This window comes from Pantherophis guttatus, chromosome 2 (assembly GCF_059756535.1).
Source record: "Pantherophis guttatus breed Tessera chromosome 2, ASM5975653v1, whole genome shotgun sequence".
NCBI lineage: Eukaryota > Metazoa > Chordata > Lepidosauria > Squamata > Colubridae > Pantherophis > Pantherophis guttatus.
Window position 1 is genome coordinate 259,457,864 of NC_142064.1, and position 18,145 is coordinate 259,476,008.

Genomic DNA, 18,145 nt, shown 5'->3' on the forward strand with positions numbered 1-18,145 from the left:
CCTGCCCAACCAAACAGGAAATAATACACCAGGAGATTTGCTGAATCAGGCAGGTAAACATTCAGATGGACTTTGCCACAAGGAAGCAACTACTGATTGCCTCTATGATGACCATTCCCTTTTTACATTGGCATGTAAGCACTTTCCACTAGGGTTGAGGTTAAACCGGGTTTTGCATGATGAGATGTATTAGAAATGTAGAAGGTGGGGGGGGGGGAACGGCAGGCTTCTGGTGGTTTTATGAGGTGAAAATGGGCCTTGAGGCTTGAGAGCAGAAGGGGTAAAATGGCCCTTAAAGTTTGAATGTCATTTTGGATTGTGAGATGGGTGGCCTATAAATTTAATAAACAAACAAATACAATCCCCTGACTCTAAAAAATGCAAAAAAGGGTGGGTGGTTGTGGAATAGTTAATCCTATCTATCCTAAGTAGGCTACAAGGCCCATAGAATACAACATTGGTGAAATTCATTTTTTTTACTACCAGTTCTGTGGGCATGGCTTGGTGGGAGTGGCTTGGTGGGCATGGCAGGGGAAGGATACTGCAAAATCTCCATTCCTTCCCCACTCCAGGGGAAGGATACTGCAAAATCTCCATTCCCTCCCCACTCCTGGGGTAAGGATGTTGCAAAATCTCCATTCCCACTGGGGCCAGCCAGAGGTGGTATTTGCCGGTTCTCTGAACTACTCAAAATTTCCACTACCGGTTCTCCAGAACCTGTCAGAACCTGCTGGAATTCACCCCCTGAACAGGTAGTTACTCGATTTACAACACTTCATTTAGTGACCGTTCAGAGTTGCAAGGGCACTGGAAAAAGTGACTTATGACCATTTTTTTTTACATTTACAGCCATTGTAAGCATCCCCCATGCTGATGTGATCAAAATTCAGACGCGTGGCAACTGACTCATATTTATGACCGTTGCAGTGTCCCAGAGTTGTGCGATCACCTTTTGTGAACTTCTGATAAACAAAGTCAATGGGGAAGCCAGATTCACTTAAACGATCTAACAACTGCAGCGATTTACTTAACAACCATGACAAGAAATTGGGCAAAGCTCACTTAACAACTGTCTCGCTTAGCAAACAGAAATTTTGGGCTCCACTGCAGTAGTAAATAAGTCGAGGACTACCTATATAGAATGAAAGGCTGAACATGAGGCACGAGTCTGTTTTTTAAATCCCTATCTTAGTAAAACTAACAGCAAATCCACTATTGTGTCTACACACAGTAGGTCATTCCATAATGTTCAGTGGAACTAGGACATTTTGCTGCCTTCAAAAAACAGATCATAGATTGTGTCTTACTTCACTTGATTTATAAAAGCCAGCCAGATTTGCAATTGGAACTTAAAGTAACATTGGCAACCACAAGCGATCCAGCTACGATAGAAGTGCTGACCAATACAATGATTTTTGTGTAAATTCAGCTGCGTCACTGAACTTCAGCAATGCAATTAGGAAACATCTGCAGGGTGGTTTCGTAACATATTCACGTACAAACCCACAGATGCTTTTTTTCCCCAAAAGGCAACTGAACTTTGTTGGTTCTTTCTTTGAAAAGGTTTCGCTTTCTCATCCAAGAAGCTACTTCAGTTCAGAACTGAAGAAGGACACAACCATGACCTTGATGATTGAGAATCTCCATCCATGTGCAAAACCCTTCAAAATGTTAGTATAGCCTCCCAAACATGCTAAAGCCAATTTTGGGGGAAAAAAAAAAAAGAGAACCCAACTAAGCCACGAAGGTCCTCACCTTATGGGCAATTACAGGTAGTCCTCGACTTACAACCACAACTGAGCTCAGAATTTAAGTAAACAATATGATAATTGTTAGTATTATGATTATTATGATTATTATGCTTAATATTATTATTATATTAAGAAAATAATGGAATGTGCTGAAATGAGTAAATTGGCATTTGAAATTAGAGAATAAGAAGATAAACAATATAATAAGATATGGGATTTATTTTATCAATGGTTAGATAAAAAAATATGGAAATGAAATATGATAGAGATTTTTATAATACAAGAATTGTAGAACTATATTAAATATAACATAAAGATGTATTATGATTATTATTGGATTGATTCAGGATGATGAAATGAATGTTATAAATTAACTCAAATCTTAGAATATTTTGTACAAAATGAGGGAAGAATAGCTATAGTCAAATAAATGATTAATGAGGACAATAATACATAGATATATATTAGATCGATAATATAAGAATTTAGGTAAATTGTAAGCTATGAATATGTTGAAGATGCATAAAAGACTTGTAACCTGATTTGACAATGACTGTAAGGAAAAGAAAAAACAGCTTAGGAAATCACTTAGGAGATACTTAAGCAGCCCAAACATGGAACTACAGAAGGAGTATATTACCATAAGGCAGAAATATAAGCAGCTACTGAAGAGAAAAAAGGCCTCCTATATTGACAACTTATGGGCTGGTCTAGAACAGGCAGCAAAGCTGGCCTCACCCACACTATTCTGGTTGGAGGTCTCAAAAATTATTAGAGATAGAAAACCAGTAAGTGACCCAAACATTAGTGCAGAAAGATGGGAGAAGCATTTGGCCACGCCAGCAGCAGTGGAAAGCTCTGATGAGCTTATATCCTCTCCGAGCTTGATACAGGAATACGAAGGAATACGAAGCCTTACCGCAGTGGGAAGAAGTGTCAATCACGGAGGTGAGGAGTTTAATCTCTTCCCTGAAGACAAACAAAGCTCCAGGACAGGATGCGCTCCCGGCATCGTTATTTAAAGATAACATAGCCTGGTGGGTGCCTGTCCTGGCGGGTCTCTTTACTTTTATCAATAGAACAGGGCAAATTCCTGCCAGTTGGCGTTCATCAATAATTATCCCCTTAAAAGGCTCTAGAGATAACCCAGATAATTTTCGATTAATTAGTCTAATCGATATTTCAGCAAAAATTTATGCTAAGCACTTGCTTCATAAATTAGAGGACTGGATAATGAGAAATAACATCTTAGCTGAAGAGCAGTCAGATTTCAGGAGCGGAAGATCTACTATGGATAATTGTTTTGTGCTGGACCATCTAATAACAAAGTTTAAGTCTTGGAAAAAACCTCTGTATGTGGCATTCATAGATTTGAAGGCAGCCTTTGAAACAATTGATAGAAAAATTTTATGGGATAAATTAGAGGCTATGGGAATAGAAAAGAAATTGTTATATTTAATTCGACTGTTATATACGGAAACCCAAGTAAGAGTTCGAGTGAATAGGTCAGGATCGGTAACAAATGCAATCCCATTAAAAAAGGGCGTCAGACAAGGTTGTATTTTAGCCCCAACACTTTTTAACTTATATTTAAATGACGTCCCAAAATGTCTGGAAGATACATCACTCCATGGGCCTAGTATAGGAACAAGACAGGTCAATTGCTTGTTATATGCCGATGATATAATTTTGTTGTCGGCCTCACAGGTGGGGCTACGAAGGTCACTTGGGAGGTTGGCAGCATATTGTATAAAAAAATCGCCTGACAATTAATATAGAGAAATCAAAGGTAATGATATTTAGCAGGCAACAAAATATAAGGAAATGGGTTTTAAATGACAGAAGAATAGAACAAGTTCAGTCATTTACCTATTTAGGGCTAGTATTTCAGACAAATGGCAAATGGAATAAGCAGGTAAAAGCCGGAGCTCGGAAGGCCATGGCTCGGATGGCTCAATTAAACAAACTTATTTTAGAGAAAACTCCATCTTCATTAATCCCAGTGCTAAAGGTCTTCCAGGCGAAAACAAACCAGTACTTACCTATGGGCAGAAATATGGGGGTCAGTTAAGCTGCCTGGGCTGGAAACCCCTCAAAATAAGTTCCTGAGGAGAATTTTGGCAGTGAACCCCAGCATGTGTAGTAAGAGCAGAAACAGGAGTCCATGCGACTGGCACTAGGGCTTTGTTGGAGACTGTTTATTATTGGTTGAGAATAATCGAGATGGAGGAAGGGAGGTTACCAAAATTAGCGCTAATGAAGCAGATTATCTCAAGTAATAAAAATAACTGGTTATCAAGAGTTCTGAAGCAGGTATCTAGCTCTGGTATCCCTTTAAATTGGCAGCAGTACGACTATAGGCAGATCCGAAATTGGATTGCACAGAGATTTAAGGACATAAGTGCCCAATCGGATATTGCACAGGTGACAGCAGTAAAAGTTTGCCCCTGGTTATCAGCCAATAAACAAATTTTCAAAATAGAAAAATATTTAGCTGTGCCTTTGTTTCCCGTCCTGAGAAGATTCTTTACAAAATTGAGGTTGGACCAACTTTGAACAAATATGCTCTGGGGTAGATATAAGGGTATTCCTGTAAGGGAAAGGGTCTGTCTATGTGGGACGGGGGAAGTCGAAACAACGTCCCACGTAATTTTTGATTGCCCCCTATATTCAGACCTGAGGGAACATCAACTGGGCAGGATCTTTTATACCAGCACCTCTAAGTCTAAAGAGCACTTTTTGCGATATTGTTTGTTAGGTTCCAACTTGCAGTTGGTAAAATGGATTGCTAAATTTGTGGTAAAGTTGATGGGAAGGAGGACAAAGTTGGTGCAGCAAAATGCGGTAGATTGTAAGAATGATCACTTGATCTAACAATGTAATTTTAATAGCAGTTAACACTGATTGGGTAGATGCAGGGGCGACATTATAATATAATTTTAATTATATTTAAATGGTACTTTAAATTATTGTATTTTATCCCGATTTTATTTTAGATCGTATTTTATTCTAATTGTATTTTAATTGCGAGTTATTCCAATCTTACTTAATTTGTTTTACCAAACCTTTGTAATGATTTGTCTTTGTAATTCTGCACTTGATATGGCCCAAAGGGCTAATCAATAAATAAAATTGAAATTGACTTGTAACCAACCGACACACTGTGTGTAATTGAAGATGGTTTTACGTATGTTTAAAAATAAAAATAAAATTTCAATTTTTTAAAATTATATTCTTATTTGAAGATACGTTAAGAAGGAAAATGAATAAGCTTACTATGCTCAATTGTGTAATATATACTATAATTGTAAGGTTAGAGAATTAATATCAATGTAGTAAATGATGTTGCGAATTCTGATGGTTATTGCAGAGATATTTGTACCCAGATGACACACTGTTTAAGAGAAGATGGAATGTTTATATTAAAAAAAATAAATAAAAACTTTTATATTAAAAAAAAATTACATTGCTAAGTGATCCTTGTAGTCATCTAGTCCAACCCCCTCCCCCTCCCCTCCCCTGCCCAAGCAGGAGAATATGAATCCTTCTATTCCCCATCATTCAGCCAGAACTCAAGAAGCTTCTTGGATGAGAAGCAAAATGTTTTCAAGAAAAAAACCCAAGAAAATCCAGTTAGTTGCCTTTTAGAAAAGCACCTTTGGAACTTTGGAGGTGAAGGGCAAATTGTTTCATCTACTAACTCTTTCAAGATAGATAAATCAGGGGAGATTCAAATGCTGTAGTTAAGGGCCAGGTAGTCCTTGACCTACAACCTTTCATTTAGTGACTATTCAAAGTTACAATGACACTGAAGAAAGTGATTTACAACCGGTCCTTGCACTTGTGACTGTTGCATCATGCAATCAAAATTCAGGCACATAGCAAACGGCATGTCTTTACAACAGTTGAAGTACAGGTAGGTAGTCCTCGACTTACGACCACAATTGACCCCAAAATTTCCATTGCTAAGCGAGACATTTGTGAAGCGAATTCTTTTCTCCCATTTTACGACCTTTCTTGCTATAGCTTGTGAAGTGAATCACTGCCGTTGTTAAGTTAGTAACCCGGTTGTTAAATGAACCTGGCTTCCCCATTGACTTTGCTTGTTGGAGGGTCGCAAAAGTGACTTTGGGACACTGCAATTGTCATAAATATGAGTCAGTTGCCTAACGTCTGAATTTTGACCACATGAGCATGAGGATGCTGTGACGCTTTTAAAGTGTTGGAAAAACAGTCATAACTTTTTTCAGTGCTGTTGTAATTTTGAACCATCGCTGTTTATAAGTTGAGGACTACCTGTATATTCTCTGCTATTGTATGTAGTATCCCAAGGTCATGTGATCACCCTTTGTGACCTTCCCATCCAGCTTCCAGCAAACAAAGTCAATGGGAGAAAACAAATTCGCTTAATGACTGCACGGTTACAACAGTGGCAAAATAGGTGATAAAATCAGGTGCAATTCACTTAACAACTGCCTTGCTTAGTAGATGCAGAGATTCTGGTCCCAATTGTAGTTGTAGCTCAAAGATTACCTGTACACTTCTCACTCTGCCTATTGGTCCTATATTCTACATCACCCAGTTTAAGCAAGCAGCATTCAAGCAGCATTACATATTTTCTTTGGTTCTTCCCTACGATCCTCTGTTCTTTCTTCTCAGTTAAATTTTAGACTGTTATTCCTTTAGGGTTTTCTATGTTCTTGTTCTCTAGAGATGGTCCCAGGTATGTTGATGGAGCTACGTACAAATCAAGGCAGAATCCAGCATTTCATATAGAATGGGTGTTTCTGAAATTCTATCCCCAAATAAATGCAGGGAAATAATGCCTCAGAAATCCCTGAAGAAGGGAAGACCCCAGAACTATGCTGGAACCACGACAGAATGCATGCTTTCTTTTAAATGTAGTATCTTACCCAGAACCACGATCCAATTAGACGTATTTTGCAAGTGGTTGAAGCAGTGAGCCGCTGTTAGAACCCAGGTACTGGAAATCAAGGCACCTCGGCAAGTAGAATCCCTATGATGCTAGGGCAAAAATTAAATACAATATAATCAGGTTAGCATCCCAGAATTACGTTCTAGGTCAGGGGTGTCAAACTCGATTTGAGGGCCACATCAGGGTTTTTGTTTGACCTCAGGGGCGGGGGGGGCAGGGGGAATGGCCAGGGTGGGCGTGGCCAGCTCGATGTCACTCACCGAGGCTCTGCTTTCAGTCACGATGGCTCACCCGGACTCCGTTTTCGCTGGCAGAGGGCTGCAGGAGGCCGTTGCGGCTGGAAACGGAGATCGGGCGGGCCTCCCCAAGCTCCGCTTTTGCTGGCAGAGGGTTGCAGGAGGCCGTTGTGGCCAAAAACGGAGCGCTGGCGAGCCATGCGCAGCCCTCCCGAGCTCCGTTTTTGCTGGCAGAGGTACCATGAGCCAGTTCTTCACTCTTTCCAGGGAGGGCCCACAGGCCAGATCCAAGCACCCTGTGGGCCAGCTTCGGCCTGTGGGCCTTGAGTTTGGCACCCCTGTTCTAGGTCATCTCTCCTTGATTCCCATCCTTTAACCATCCAATAGAACCAAATATCGAGGATAAAGCAAGTTAACTGCAGGTGGGGGCCACATTCCTGTAAGCCCCTACAGAAATCTCGTAAGAGGAAAGAGATCACAACAGTTGCAGGAACTGGGTATGTCTAGTTTAATGAAAAGAAAGACAAGGGGAGACATGATAGCAGTCTTCCAATATCTCAGGGGCTGCACAAAGAAGAGGGAGTCAAGCTATTCTCCAAAGCACCTGAGGGCAGGACAAGAAGCAATGGGTGAAAACTAATCAAGGAGAGATGCAACTTAGAACTAAGGAGGAATTTCCTGAGAGTTAGAACAATGAATCAGTGGAACGACTTGATTCCAGAAGTTTTAAATGCTCCAACACTGGAAGTTTTTAAGAACAGATTGGATAACCATTTGTCTGAAGTGGTGTAGGGTTTCCTGCCTAAGCAGAGGGTTGGACTAGAAGACCTCCAAGGTCCCTTCCAACTCTTATTTTATTCTATGACTTAGGCGGCAGTGGTGGAGAAGAACAGTCTGTACTCACTGTGTTTTGGAGACGCACATGCCAAGGGTTCTTCTGATCCCACCTTGCACTGTCCGAATAGTTTGCCAAACCACAAATGGCCTCCAAATCTCTAGGATCTAAGATGGTTAGCAAGTTAATGAATCTGGGAGAAAACTGATCATCATCAATCTTGCCATTTACCACCCTTACTTGCGTGTTCTTTCTACACAGATGTTTATGGAGATTTTCAGTCATCCAGCTTTGTCCCAAAGGTGCTTTTTCAAAAGACAATTGGACTTGTTTTTCCTTGGAGATGTTTTGCTTCTCATCTAAGAAGCTTCTTCAGTTCTGACTAATAATGGAGGATGGAAGGATTTATACTATATATCAATCCTTCCCTCCTCCACCATTCAGTCAGAACTGAAGAAGCTTCTTAGATGAGAAGCGAAATGTCTTCAAGGAAAAACAAGAAAGCCCAGTCGGCTTTTGAAAAAGCATTTTTGGGATTTTCTACATAGAAGATTTCAAGGTCTATCACTCTTTCAGCAGAACCAACCCAATGGGCCTTCTGTCCAAAGGTTCCCACTGGGTTTGTTTAGTGACAAAATTTCTCATGTTAGCAGAAACAAGGGTCTGAGATTAGTTTTGCATGTGGGAAAAATCAACCCCTTTTTATGTCAATACTTTAGGGGTGTGTGTGTGTGTGTGTGTGTGTGTGTTTACTTGTGTATATGCACGCCTTTGAGTCAGTATCAATTCCTTCAACTACCTGGACTAGTCTTTGCAGATTTGTTGGCAAGGTTTTTCGGAAGTAATTTGCCATTGACAGCTTCACAGGGCTGAGTGAAAGTGACTGACCCAAACTCACCCAGCTGGTTTTGTGCCCAAGATGAAACTAAAACTCAAGAGTCCCCTAGTTTCTAGCCAATACACCAAACTGCCTCTCTTCTTTCACATTTACACCATGCATTTCTAACACTGCAAAATGTTGGTTTCATTGTCTATTTTGTTCTGGATCTTATTACCTGCTTTGCATAAATAAAAATAATTCAAAATAGGGAAACAAATATTGAACCGTCTACAATGGAACAAATAGAAACATAAAATGAGGGCGAAGTTATACAGGAAGGACTGTTCACATACAGGCTGGAACTATCTACAAGTAACAATAGCACTTAGACTTATATACCGCTTCGTAGTGCTTTATAGCGCTCTCTAAGTGGTTTACAGAATTAGCACATTGCCCCCAACAATCTGGGTTCTCATTTTACCACCCTCAAAAGGATGGAAGGCTGAGTCAACGTTGAGCCTGGTGAGATTCGAACTGCTGGCAGAGGGCAGAGTCAGCCTGCAATACTGCATTCTAACCACTTTGCCAATACAGCTCTTCGGTCCTCATAACTATACATTTGGTGACCATTCGAAGTTACAACGAAACTGAATTTTAATGTTAATATTTATTAGCTTAATATTTTAATGTTTGATCTTGTTGTTTTTAGTTTGCAGCAAAGTTTACTGTAAACCGCCTGGAGTCGCCTCTGGGTGAGATGGGCAGCATGTATATATTCCCACAAGCATAAGACTGAACATTGGATAGGTGCACCAACCCTTTGCCCCTTTCCCCTTTGCACGCCGGTCCCTGGTAAACAAGATAGATCCTACACACCCAACAGATCTTCAAAAGCATTCTTGAGTTCCTGTGGATTTTCCATCACAAAGACATGCCTTTCCCCTGGCTTCTTTGATGCAATGTCATTCATGGCACTCAACTCAACGTCGAGGTTCCCAATGCCAAAAACATAGATATCTGAATGAAACAACAACAGGACATGCACTGATGATGTTATCTAATTGGGTAATGAAATGTCTTGCAAGAAAATAACCAAGGGCCCTTCAAAAGGACATATGTTAACATGGGATATTCTGGAAGAGAAAACAGGACAGTCCCCGAATCTTATCAAGGAATTCTTTCAGATTTATCAAGACAGTTAAGTAGCAAGGATGAATGGGCTGGATGCACTGAAAGCCATATGAAATAAGAAAGAGCTTGACTCTTTAGAATTCATTTTGAGGGAAACTAAGCAGATAGATTTCCAGCAAACCTGAGGTGAATCCGGCAGGGGGTTTTATACTATATTCTAAGATCTCCGAGAACATTTGCAGTGACTTAAAATTTTGTTACTTTACTCTGTGGGTTGCTCAAGAAAATACCTTAACTGAAATTACTTTTCCTGGGGAGATGCAGGAGTGATTGAATTTTCTGTTTTCAATTATTGCCGCATGAATGACTTGCCTGGCTTTTTAACAATTGCTCCTGCTGTTTTCCAGCAGCAGCTTTTTTTTCCAATTGCTCTATTTTGGGCAGCCTCTTTATCTGAGTTGTTTCTTCTAGTGTATGTTAGTCATAGATGAGCTGCTAAATTACTTACTTCTCTGTTGGCCCTAACTGGCAACACATCTCTTGGGTTTTAGACAAGGGTTGGCAAACAAATTTATAAATGAATGAATGAATGAATGAATGAATATTAAGATATTAAAATTAATAGTTGGACTAAATGAATGAATGAATAAATAAATAAATGAATAAATAAATAAATAAATATTAAGATATTTAATTTAATAGCTGGATAGATAGATAGATAGATAGATAGATAGATAGATAGATAGATAGATAGATAGATAGATAGATAAATTAATAGCTGGATAAATGAATGAATGAATGAATGAATATTAAGATATTTAATTTAATAGCTGGAACAGTAAAGTGGATAATGGGCCACAACACACTGTGGTAGTTGATTGATTGGAGAGTGCTGGCTCTTGCATGAGGCAATCTAGATTATGATTGGTTACTGCGTGTAAAGGGAGAAGTTTTCCCTTTCTCCCCCCGCCCCCGCCTTTTTCTTCTGTGTGCCCTGTATGCTCTGTGATGCTCCTGTTTGCCTGACTATCTTGACTGATATACATATAGATGTTAAATGTATTTATTTATTTTTTTAAAAAGTACAAGTTTGTGTCAGCGTCTGTGATTTCATTTGAATACCTGCTGCGTAACTCCCTGACAATAAACAAATAAAACCTTACATCTCTTGGAGAGCATTTATCACTGGTTACTTACTCCCTGAGCTACAGCCTTTCTTCTGACAGTGGAAAGTGAAAGTGAAAGTGAAAGTACAGGCTTTCCCCAGAAAGTAGAAAGTGGTGCTATACAGTGAAGGCAGATCTCAGCTGCTCATGATAACACTTGGATTTTGTGAGAGAGTGAGAAAACGAGTGTGGTCAGGGTGAAGAATTGATGTTTGATTTATCTAGGAGCAGCAATCTGAGAGAAGCAATGAAGTCAGATATGAGAGGTAACCTGGGAAGAAAAGCATTTCAAGAGGAGGAAAAAATGATTTATTGAGGATCCCCTCATAACAATCAGAGAAAATTAACTCTGGTAGCTTTATAAAGGCTACAAGAACATTTATTTTGCTTCGTGTTGTGAGCTCTAGGCCCCAGCAACTAAGCTATACAGGTATTCCTCTATTTATGATCAAAACTATAACTGACCCAAAATGGGGGGCTTGTGACCCAGATTCAAACTTCTGACAGTCACACCCACCCCACAGTCGTGTGATTAAACTTTGAGCACTGGGCAATATGATCACATATACAGCCCTTTGCAAAGTCCTGCAGTCACGTGATCACATTTTATGACAATTTTGACTGGTGCTTACTTCTAGTTTTCAGCAAAACTGCACCCATAGTGAACCACTACGTCACTTAACGACCACAGCTTTTGCCTAATGACCATGGCATTGTGATGTCTCCCTTGGATGACTCCTCTGACTCTTCCTCGGAGGCTGGCTTGAGGGAGGATGAGTTCATTCCTGGCATGTTAGGAACTGGGTTAATGACTCTGAACTGCCGAAAGTGATTTATAGGGGGCTTTGGCAGGGGACAGTTTGCAGGTCACTGAAGAGGAGGAGCTGCCTTCCATGTTGGATCCGAGAGCATGCAGGGCAGAAAAAAGACAAGAGCAAAGGAGATCTGCCAGATTACTCGGGAGAAGGCCCCGCCCGTCTTGATGGACTGCACAGAAAGCTATTTTTCATGGCAGGCAGAGGGAGGCATTTCTGGGAACAACGTGTTTGTTTTGTGGCTGTGTTTGTTCATGCTTCCTGCTTGACTTTGTGCCTTGGAGACTCTGAACTTCTCTTGCCAAGTGAACTCTTGTGGATGTACTTTCAGTTTTGCCTCTTGGCTTTAAGTTTGTTTGGTGGACTTACTTGTTGGAGCAACCTTTTATGGACTACTGGCCATTGCCTTGTGGACTAACCTTGGCCTGCTTGTGGGTGGCTTTATTTGGGGCAGTTCTCAGGCTGGGTGAAGGGAATTTTTTAAATTTAATTTTATTTATTTATTTTATTTTGTCAAGCATGTATTTTATGACAGATACAAGTGTAAACATAATTATAAATACATGAAAAGGATACGAATAAAAGAAAACATTAGGACAGGAACAGTAGGCACGCTGGTGCGCTTATGCAGGCCCCTTACAGACCTCTTAGGAATGGGGTGAGGTCTACAGTAGACAGTCTAAGGTTAAAGTTTTGGGGATTTGGGGAATCCCCCCAAAATTGCTGGGGAACATTAATAAACTCTGTAAAATACATTTACATGTGTGAGTGAGTGAGTGAGTGAGTGGGGCAGCACAGGCATTTGCTTTACAACCAGTGCAAAAAAGGTCATAAAATTGAGCCAGTCGTGTGATCAACTCATGTTAGGATCATCATGGGATACGTCCATAATGGACAGGCTCCATTATGGTTATACGTCGAGGATTGCCAGTAATGGGTTTTCAGTTGAGCAGTAGTTATACAGACATTCAGTCTGCTGTAGAAAAACAAGATTCTTGAGGGAAGAATTGCTATCCCAATATAACACAATTCATTCTTTTGAAAAAAAAATCAAGCATGATTTTCTTGACTCACCGAGATAATCTTTTCGGTTTTCTCTCACATTCAGCAGACCTTCTATGAGGCTCACTGCCATTTTGGGAGAACCTCCAAGATTGGATTTTCCTGAAGACAACAACAACAACAACAAAATTAAAGGACAAAATGAGAAAGTAATTCCCAACCCATGTACCGGGGTGAAATCCAGCAGGTTCTGACAGGTTCTGGAGAACTGGTAGTGGAAATTTTGAGTAGTTCGGAGAACCAATAGTGGAAATTTTGAGTAGTTCGGAGAACCAGCAAATACCACCTCTGGCTGGCCCCAGAGTGGGGTGGGAATGGAGATTTTGCAATATCCTTCCCCCAGGAGTGGGGAGGGAATGGGGTTTTTGTAGTATCCTTCTCCTGGAGTGGGGTGGGAATGAAGATTTTGCAGTATCCTTCCCCTGCCATGCCCACCAAGCCACGCCCACCAAGCCACACCAAGCCCACCAAGCCACACCCACAAAACCGGTAGTAAAAAAATTTGGATTTCACCACTGCCATGTACTTATGGCAAAACAACTGAGCCAAGGGGCCTGGTGGCTCAGCAGACTGATAGCATTGTGATTAACACCAGCTGTCTGCAATTACTGCGAGTTCAATTCTCACCAGGCTCAAGGTTGACTCAGCCTTCCATCCTTTCTAAGGTAGGTGAAATGAGGACCCAGTTTGTGGGGGCAATAAGCTGACTTTGTATAAATATACAAAAGGATGAAGGCTATTGCTTAACGCACTGTAAGCCGCCCTGAGTCTCCGGAGAAGGGCGGCATATAAATCAAATTTAAAAAAAAAAAAAGAGGAATAAATTGTGGAAAACTCAAGGATGATCATATTGAATTGGTGTTGTGTTCTTAAATGAAAAACAGAAATAGGCAAGCTAAGAAAAATGAAGACCTAGCATGGTTTCCTGGGCAGTCTGAAGACCATGACCAGGCTGACCTGTGACTGTACTAAAAACAAGAGGGAATTTTTAAAAATCCTTGTGATTGATAGGCTGGAGCCTGGCTTTGAAACACTAAATTTCAGATTAAATCTCCATCTAGTGGAGGCTTTTGAAGACCACAAGCAAAAGGGTTTACATCATAGATGGTCAGAAGAGGGACCATCCCAAGGGAGGGATGGTCCAAAGAGCTCATCTTAGAACAAAGATGGTGGAACTTTCTGTGCTCCAGAACTGCATTCCCCAAAAAATAAAAAAAAAAATGGTGCAGCTGATGTAACTTCCCACTTCTGTCCTCAAGGTGCTTTTCCAAAAGACAACTGGTTTTCCTTGGCTTTGTTTCTTTGAAAACATTTCGCTTCTCTTCCAAGAAACATCTTCAGTTCTTCTTCAGTTAGAACTGAAGAAGCTTCTTGGATGAGAAGCGAAACATTTTCAAAGGAAAAAAAAAACAAGAAAATCCAGTTGCCTTTTAGAAAAGCACCTTGGGTCAGCCATGACCTGAATGACTGAGCATCTCCATAGACATTCCAACTTTTGTCATATTAAAATACACACATGCTTAAAACTGGGGAGCAGTTTTTAAAATCACGGGGAGCAAACCGTTCTGGGAAGGATCGGTTGGATATCATATGCACAGTCACTCACGCCCTCGTCACCTCTCGCCTTGACTATTGCAACGCTCTCTACATGGGGCTCCCCTTGAGGAGCACCCGGAGGCTCCAGCTGGTCCAGAACGCAGCAGCGCGGGTAGTGACGGGAGCAGCATGGCGCTCCCATGTAACACCGCTCCTGCGCGAGCTGCACTGGCTCCCAGTTGTCTTCCGGGTGCGCTTCAAGGTGTTGGTTATCACCTTTAAAGCGCTCCATGGCATAGGGCCTAGCTATCTTCGAGACCGCCTGCTGCTACCAACGACCTCCCATCGACCCGTGCGCTCCCACAGAGAGGGCCTCCTCGGGGTGCCATCAGCCAGACAATGTAGGCTGGTGACCCCCAGGGGGAGGGCCTTCTCTGTGGGGGCACCTACCCTCTGGAATCAGCTGCCCCCAGAGATAAGGAGAATCCAAGACCTCAGTGCCTTCCGTCGCACCCTTAAAACCCATTTATTTAAACAAGCCGGGCTGGCTTAAGATGAAATTTTTAACTGTTTTTAAATGTTTTAAACGTTTTTAATTGGTAAATGAGTTTTAATTGGGCCAAATTTATATATCTTTTAATTGTTTTTAATATTTGTTCTGCATGTTTTTTAATCTGGCTGTACACCGCCCTGAGTCCTCAGGGAGAAGGGCGGTATAGAAATCCAATATAAAATAAAATAAAATAAATAAAATATCATAAGATTTATTCTGGAATTATGAGGATTACTGTAGGTCTTTCTCCACCCCACCTCCCCCAAACCCTTGGAGAAATGGAGGAGAAGAGAATCAGAAAAATGAGCTCTCCATCTCAACCAAATCCTGAATGTTGATTGCTAGTTGAGGAGATGTTCTAGTTCTTTGGTTCCCTTTGTGGCTTGTTGATTGTTCTCTTTTGAATGGTATATAGATGTTTACGTCTATGTGCCTGCTAGTGGCTGATTTGGTTTGAATGCCAGGCTTCCAGGAATTCTCTAGCGTTTTTGGACTTGGCTTGGTCTGGGGATGCTCACAGTTGAAACTATGGTTAATTTTGCGCGAGTCTTGTGCGATTAAGGAATTTTTCAACATATCTTCTGATTGCTAATTGGTGTTCATAGATGCGCTCTGCTAATCTCCTGCCTGTTTGTCCTATGTAGCGGTTATTGCAATCTTTACAGTAGTGGTCAAAATTGTGGAAACCATTTGGGAAAAGTGGATTTTTGAGGTTTGATGGCTAATAACACCCTTTTTTTTGTGGAGTTTCAAGATAATCATATTCCACTGCTGGAATGGCCTGGGAATAGCCCAGACCTTAACACAATTGAAAATCTATGGAGCTGACTAAAGAAACTTGTTAGTCAGAAGTGACCCAGCAATAAAACTCAGTTAATAGAAGCGATCCTTCAATCTTGGTTTCACATTATAACAGCTGCAGAACTAAAAGACTTGGTTCACTCCATGGGCAGACGTTATAAGGCCGTAATCCATGCCAAAGGTTACCCAACTAAGTATTAACTGACGTGATAATTTTTGAATATCTTGTTTTTTCTATGATAATAATTTTTATATATCTCGTTTTTTCTACATGTTTCACTTTTCTTCTTTATACTGTACTTGCTATTCTAATAGCAAATCCTTCATAAAAGTTACTGCATTACATTCTTGATTAAATTATCTTTCCATTGATATATAATTTATGGCACTACTAAAAAAAAAAAAGTGGTGTTATTAGCTAGTTTTAGAAAATACACTTTTCCCAAAAGGTTTCCACAAGTTTGGCCACTACTGTACACTGTATGCCAGAGATCTTCAAACTTGGCAACTTTAAGGCATGTGGACTTCAACAAGTCTTAAAGTTCACTTCAACTTGTGTTGAAGTCCACAAGTCTTAAAGCTGCCAAGTTTGAAGACCTCTGCTGTATGCTGTAGATCAGTGGCTCCCAACCTTTTGGGCACCAGGGACAGGTGGAGAGGTTTTTCTGTGACTGGAAAAAAACCTGTGGAGAGAGGTTTTTCTCTGACTGGAGCAGGCATGGTTTCGCATGTTGCCTGCCTCTCACAGATGGGGCTTTGCTTGTTTGCGTGGCCCGGTTTCTGGCATGCCACAGCCCGTTGCCAATTCATGTACTGGGGATTGGGGATCTCTGCTGTCGATGGCTCCTGGTTTTTTTTCTTTTCTTCTGGGGCTGCTGGGTCTTTTAGTTTACTTAGGATGTTTTAGAGGGCCTTAGTTGGTTTGTGTGGTACCCTAATGCCATCTGGTTATAATAGTCTGTTTGTGGTTTCCATCATGTCTTTGATGCTTGGCAGTGTTATCTTTTTCACAGCTCACATGATAAGAGCAACACAATGAGAGCAAACCCCACTCCCTCCTAGAACTGATGATGTTACCTAGTTTGGGTAATGAAATGTCCTTCGGAGGGGGGGGGGACACCTGTCAGCTTTGGAAGCCATATTAACAGCTTCCACGCTGCCACCTTCTTGCGCTTGGGAAATTAGGGGGTGGGGATTTAGTAGAGGGAATATAGTTAAGACAAAATAGCATTCTTCTTTTCGGTCAAGGTCATGGCATTCCTGCATCTGGCGAAGGAGTGGTTGGAGTCAGGGGTGGGTTCTAAATTTTTTTACTCCCGGTTCTGTGGGCGTGGCTTATTTTGTGGGCGTGGCTTGGAGGTCATGTGACTAGGTGGGGCGTGGCTAGCTGGTCAGAGTCATTTCTGGAAGGTCCTCGCACTTACGACCAGTCCTCGCACTTACGACCCGACTCATTTGTTTGCTTTTAACACTGATCAGCTGTAGGACGGCCCTTTGAAGCCCCGCGGCAAGAGTTTAAACAGGTTTTTTCCCTCTAGTCATCAGCTGGGACTCAGGAGGCAGCAATAGATTGGGGGTGGGACCAAATAAAAGGTAAGAATAACGTGGGGGGGTGGGGGGGAGGGCGGGGGGGGAGAACCGGTTCGGTGACGTCATATCGTCACCGCTACCGGCTCGGCCGAACCGGACCGAACCGGGAGGAACCCACCACTGGTTGGAGTGGTGTCTCGAGATGGGACGGATGTATTTGTAGGTTTCAAAATTTTTTACTACCGGTTCTGTGGGTATGGCTTGGTGAGCGTGGCATGGCTTTGTGTGAGTGGCTTGGTGGGCATGGCAGGGGAAGCATACTGTAAAATCTCTATTCCCACCCCACTCCAGGGGAAGGAGGGAATCTCCATTCCCTCCCTACTCTAGGGGAAGGATACTGTAAAATCTCCATTCCCTCCCTACTCCAGGGGAAGGACACTGCAAAATCCCCATTCCCTCCCTACTCCTGGGGGAAGGCTATTGCAAAATCTCCATTCCCACCCCACTCTGGGGCCAACCAGAGGTGGTATTTGCCGGTTCTCCGAACTACTCAAAATTTCTGCTACTGGTTCTCCAGAACTGGTCAGAATCTGCTGAAACCAACCTCTGGATGGATGGTAATTGGACCATGTGATGGACTAATGGCTTCAGGGGCTGGATTTGGAGTTTTGATTTACTGGGGGAAAACCCGGAACTCTCAGATTCGGGTTTTCCCCAGATGTGCCAGCATACCTACTCTAATAAATGGAAACTTTGAGAAAATACCTGTCTCAGAATTTTTAACTGGAGTTGGGTTCTTCTGAAACGCTGACATCAAGCTCAGAGAGCACCAAGGACCCCTCATTTCAACCCTGAGCTACAAATAGTTTCCTATATGTAAAGTAAAGTAAGAAGTATGAAGAGTATTGGACCTAAAACACTGCCTTGGGGAACACTGCTATTAACATGTAGAGGATTTGATAAAGCGCTTCCT

At 41.6% G+C, this 18,145-nt stretch overlaps 1 protein-coding gene across 1 annotated transcript in view; it reads right to left on the minus strand.

Moving 5' to 3' along the window:
* Positions 1 to 18,145, minus strand: part of LOC148115663 (complement C2-like) — a 75,634-nt gene that overhangs the window by 26,467 nt on the left and 31,022 nt on the right. Inside the window, exons 9-12 of the mRNA XM_087883929.1 lie at positions 12,765 to 12,854; positions 9,455 to 9,595; positions 7,828 to 7,925; positions 6,665 to 6,776 (exon numbers count right to left, since the gene is read on the minus strand). Of these exons, the coding sequence (XP_087740055.1) occupies positions 6,665 to 6,776; positions 7,828 to 7,925; positions 9,455 to 9,595; positions 12,765 to 12,854 (441 nt within the window). The remainder of the gene's footprint in view (positions 1 to 6,664; positions 6,777 to 7,827; positions 7,926 to 9,454; positions 9,596 to 12,764; positions 12,855 to 18,145) is intronic.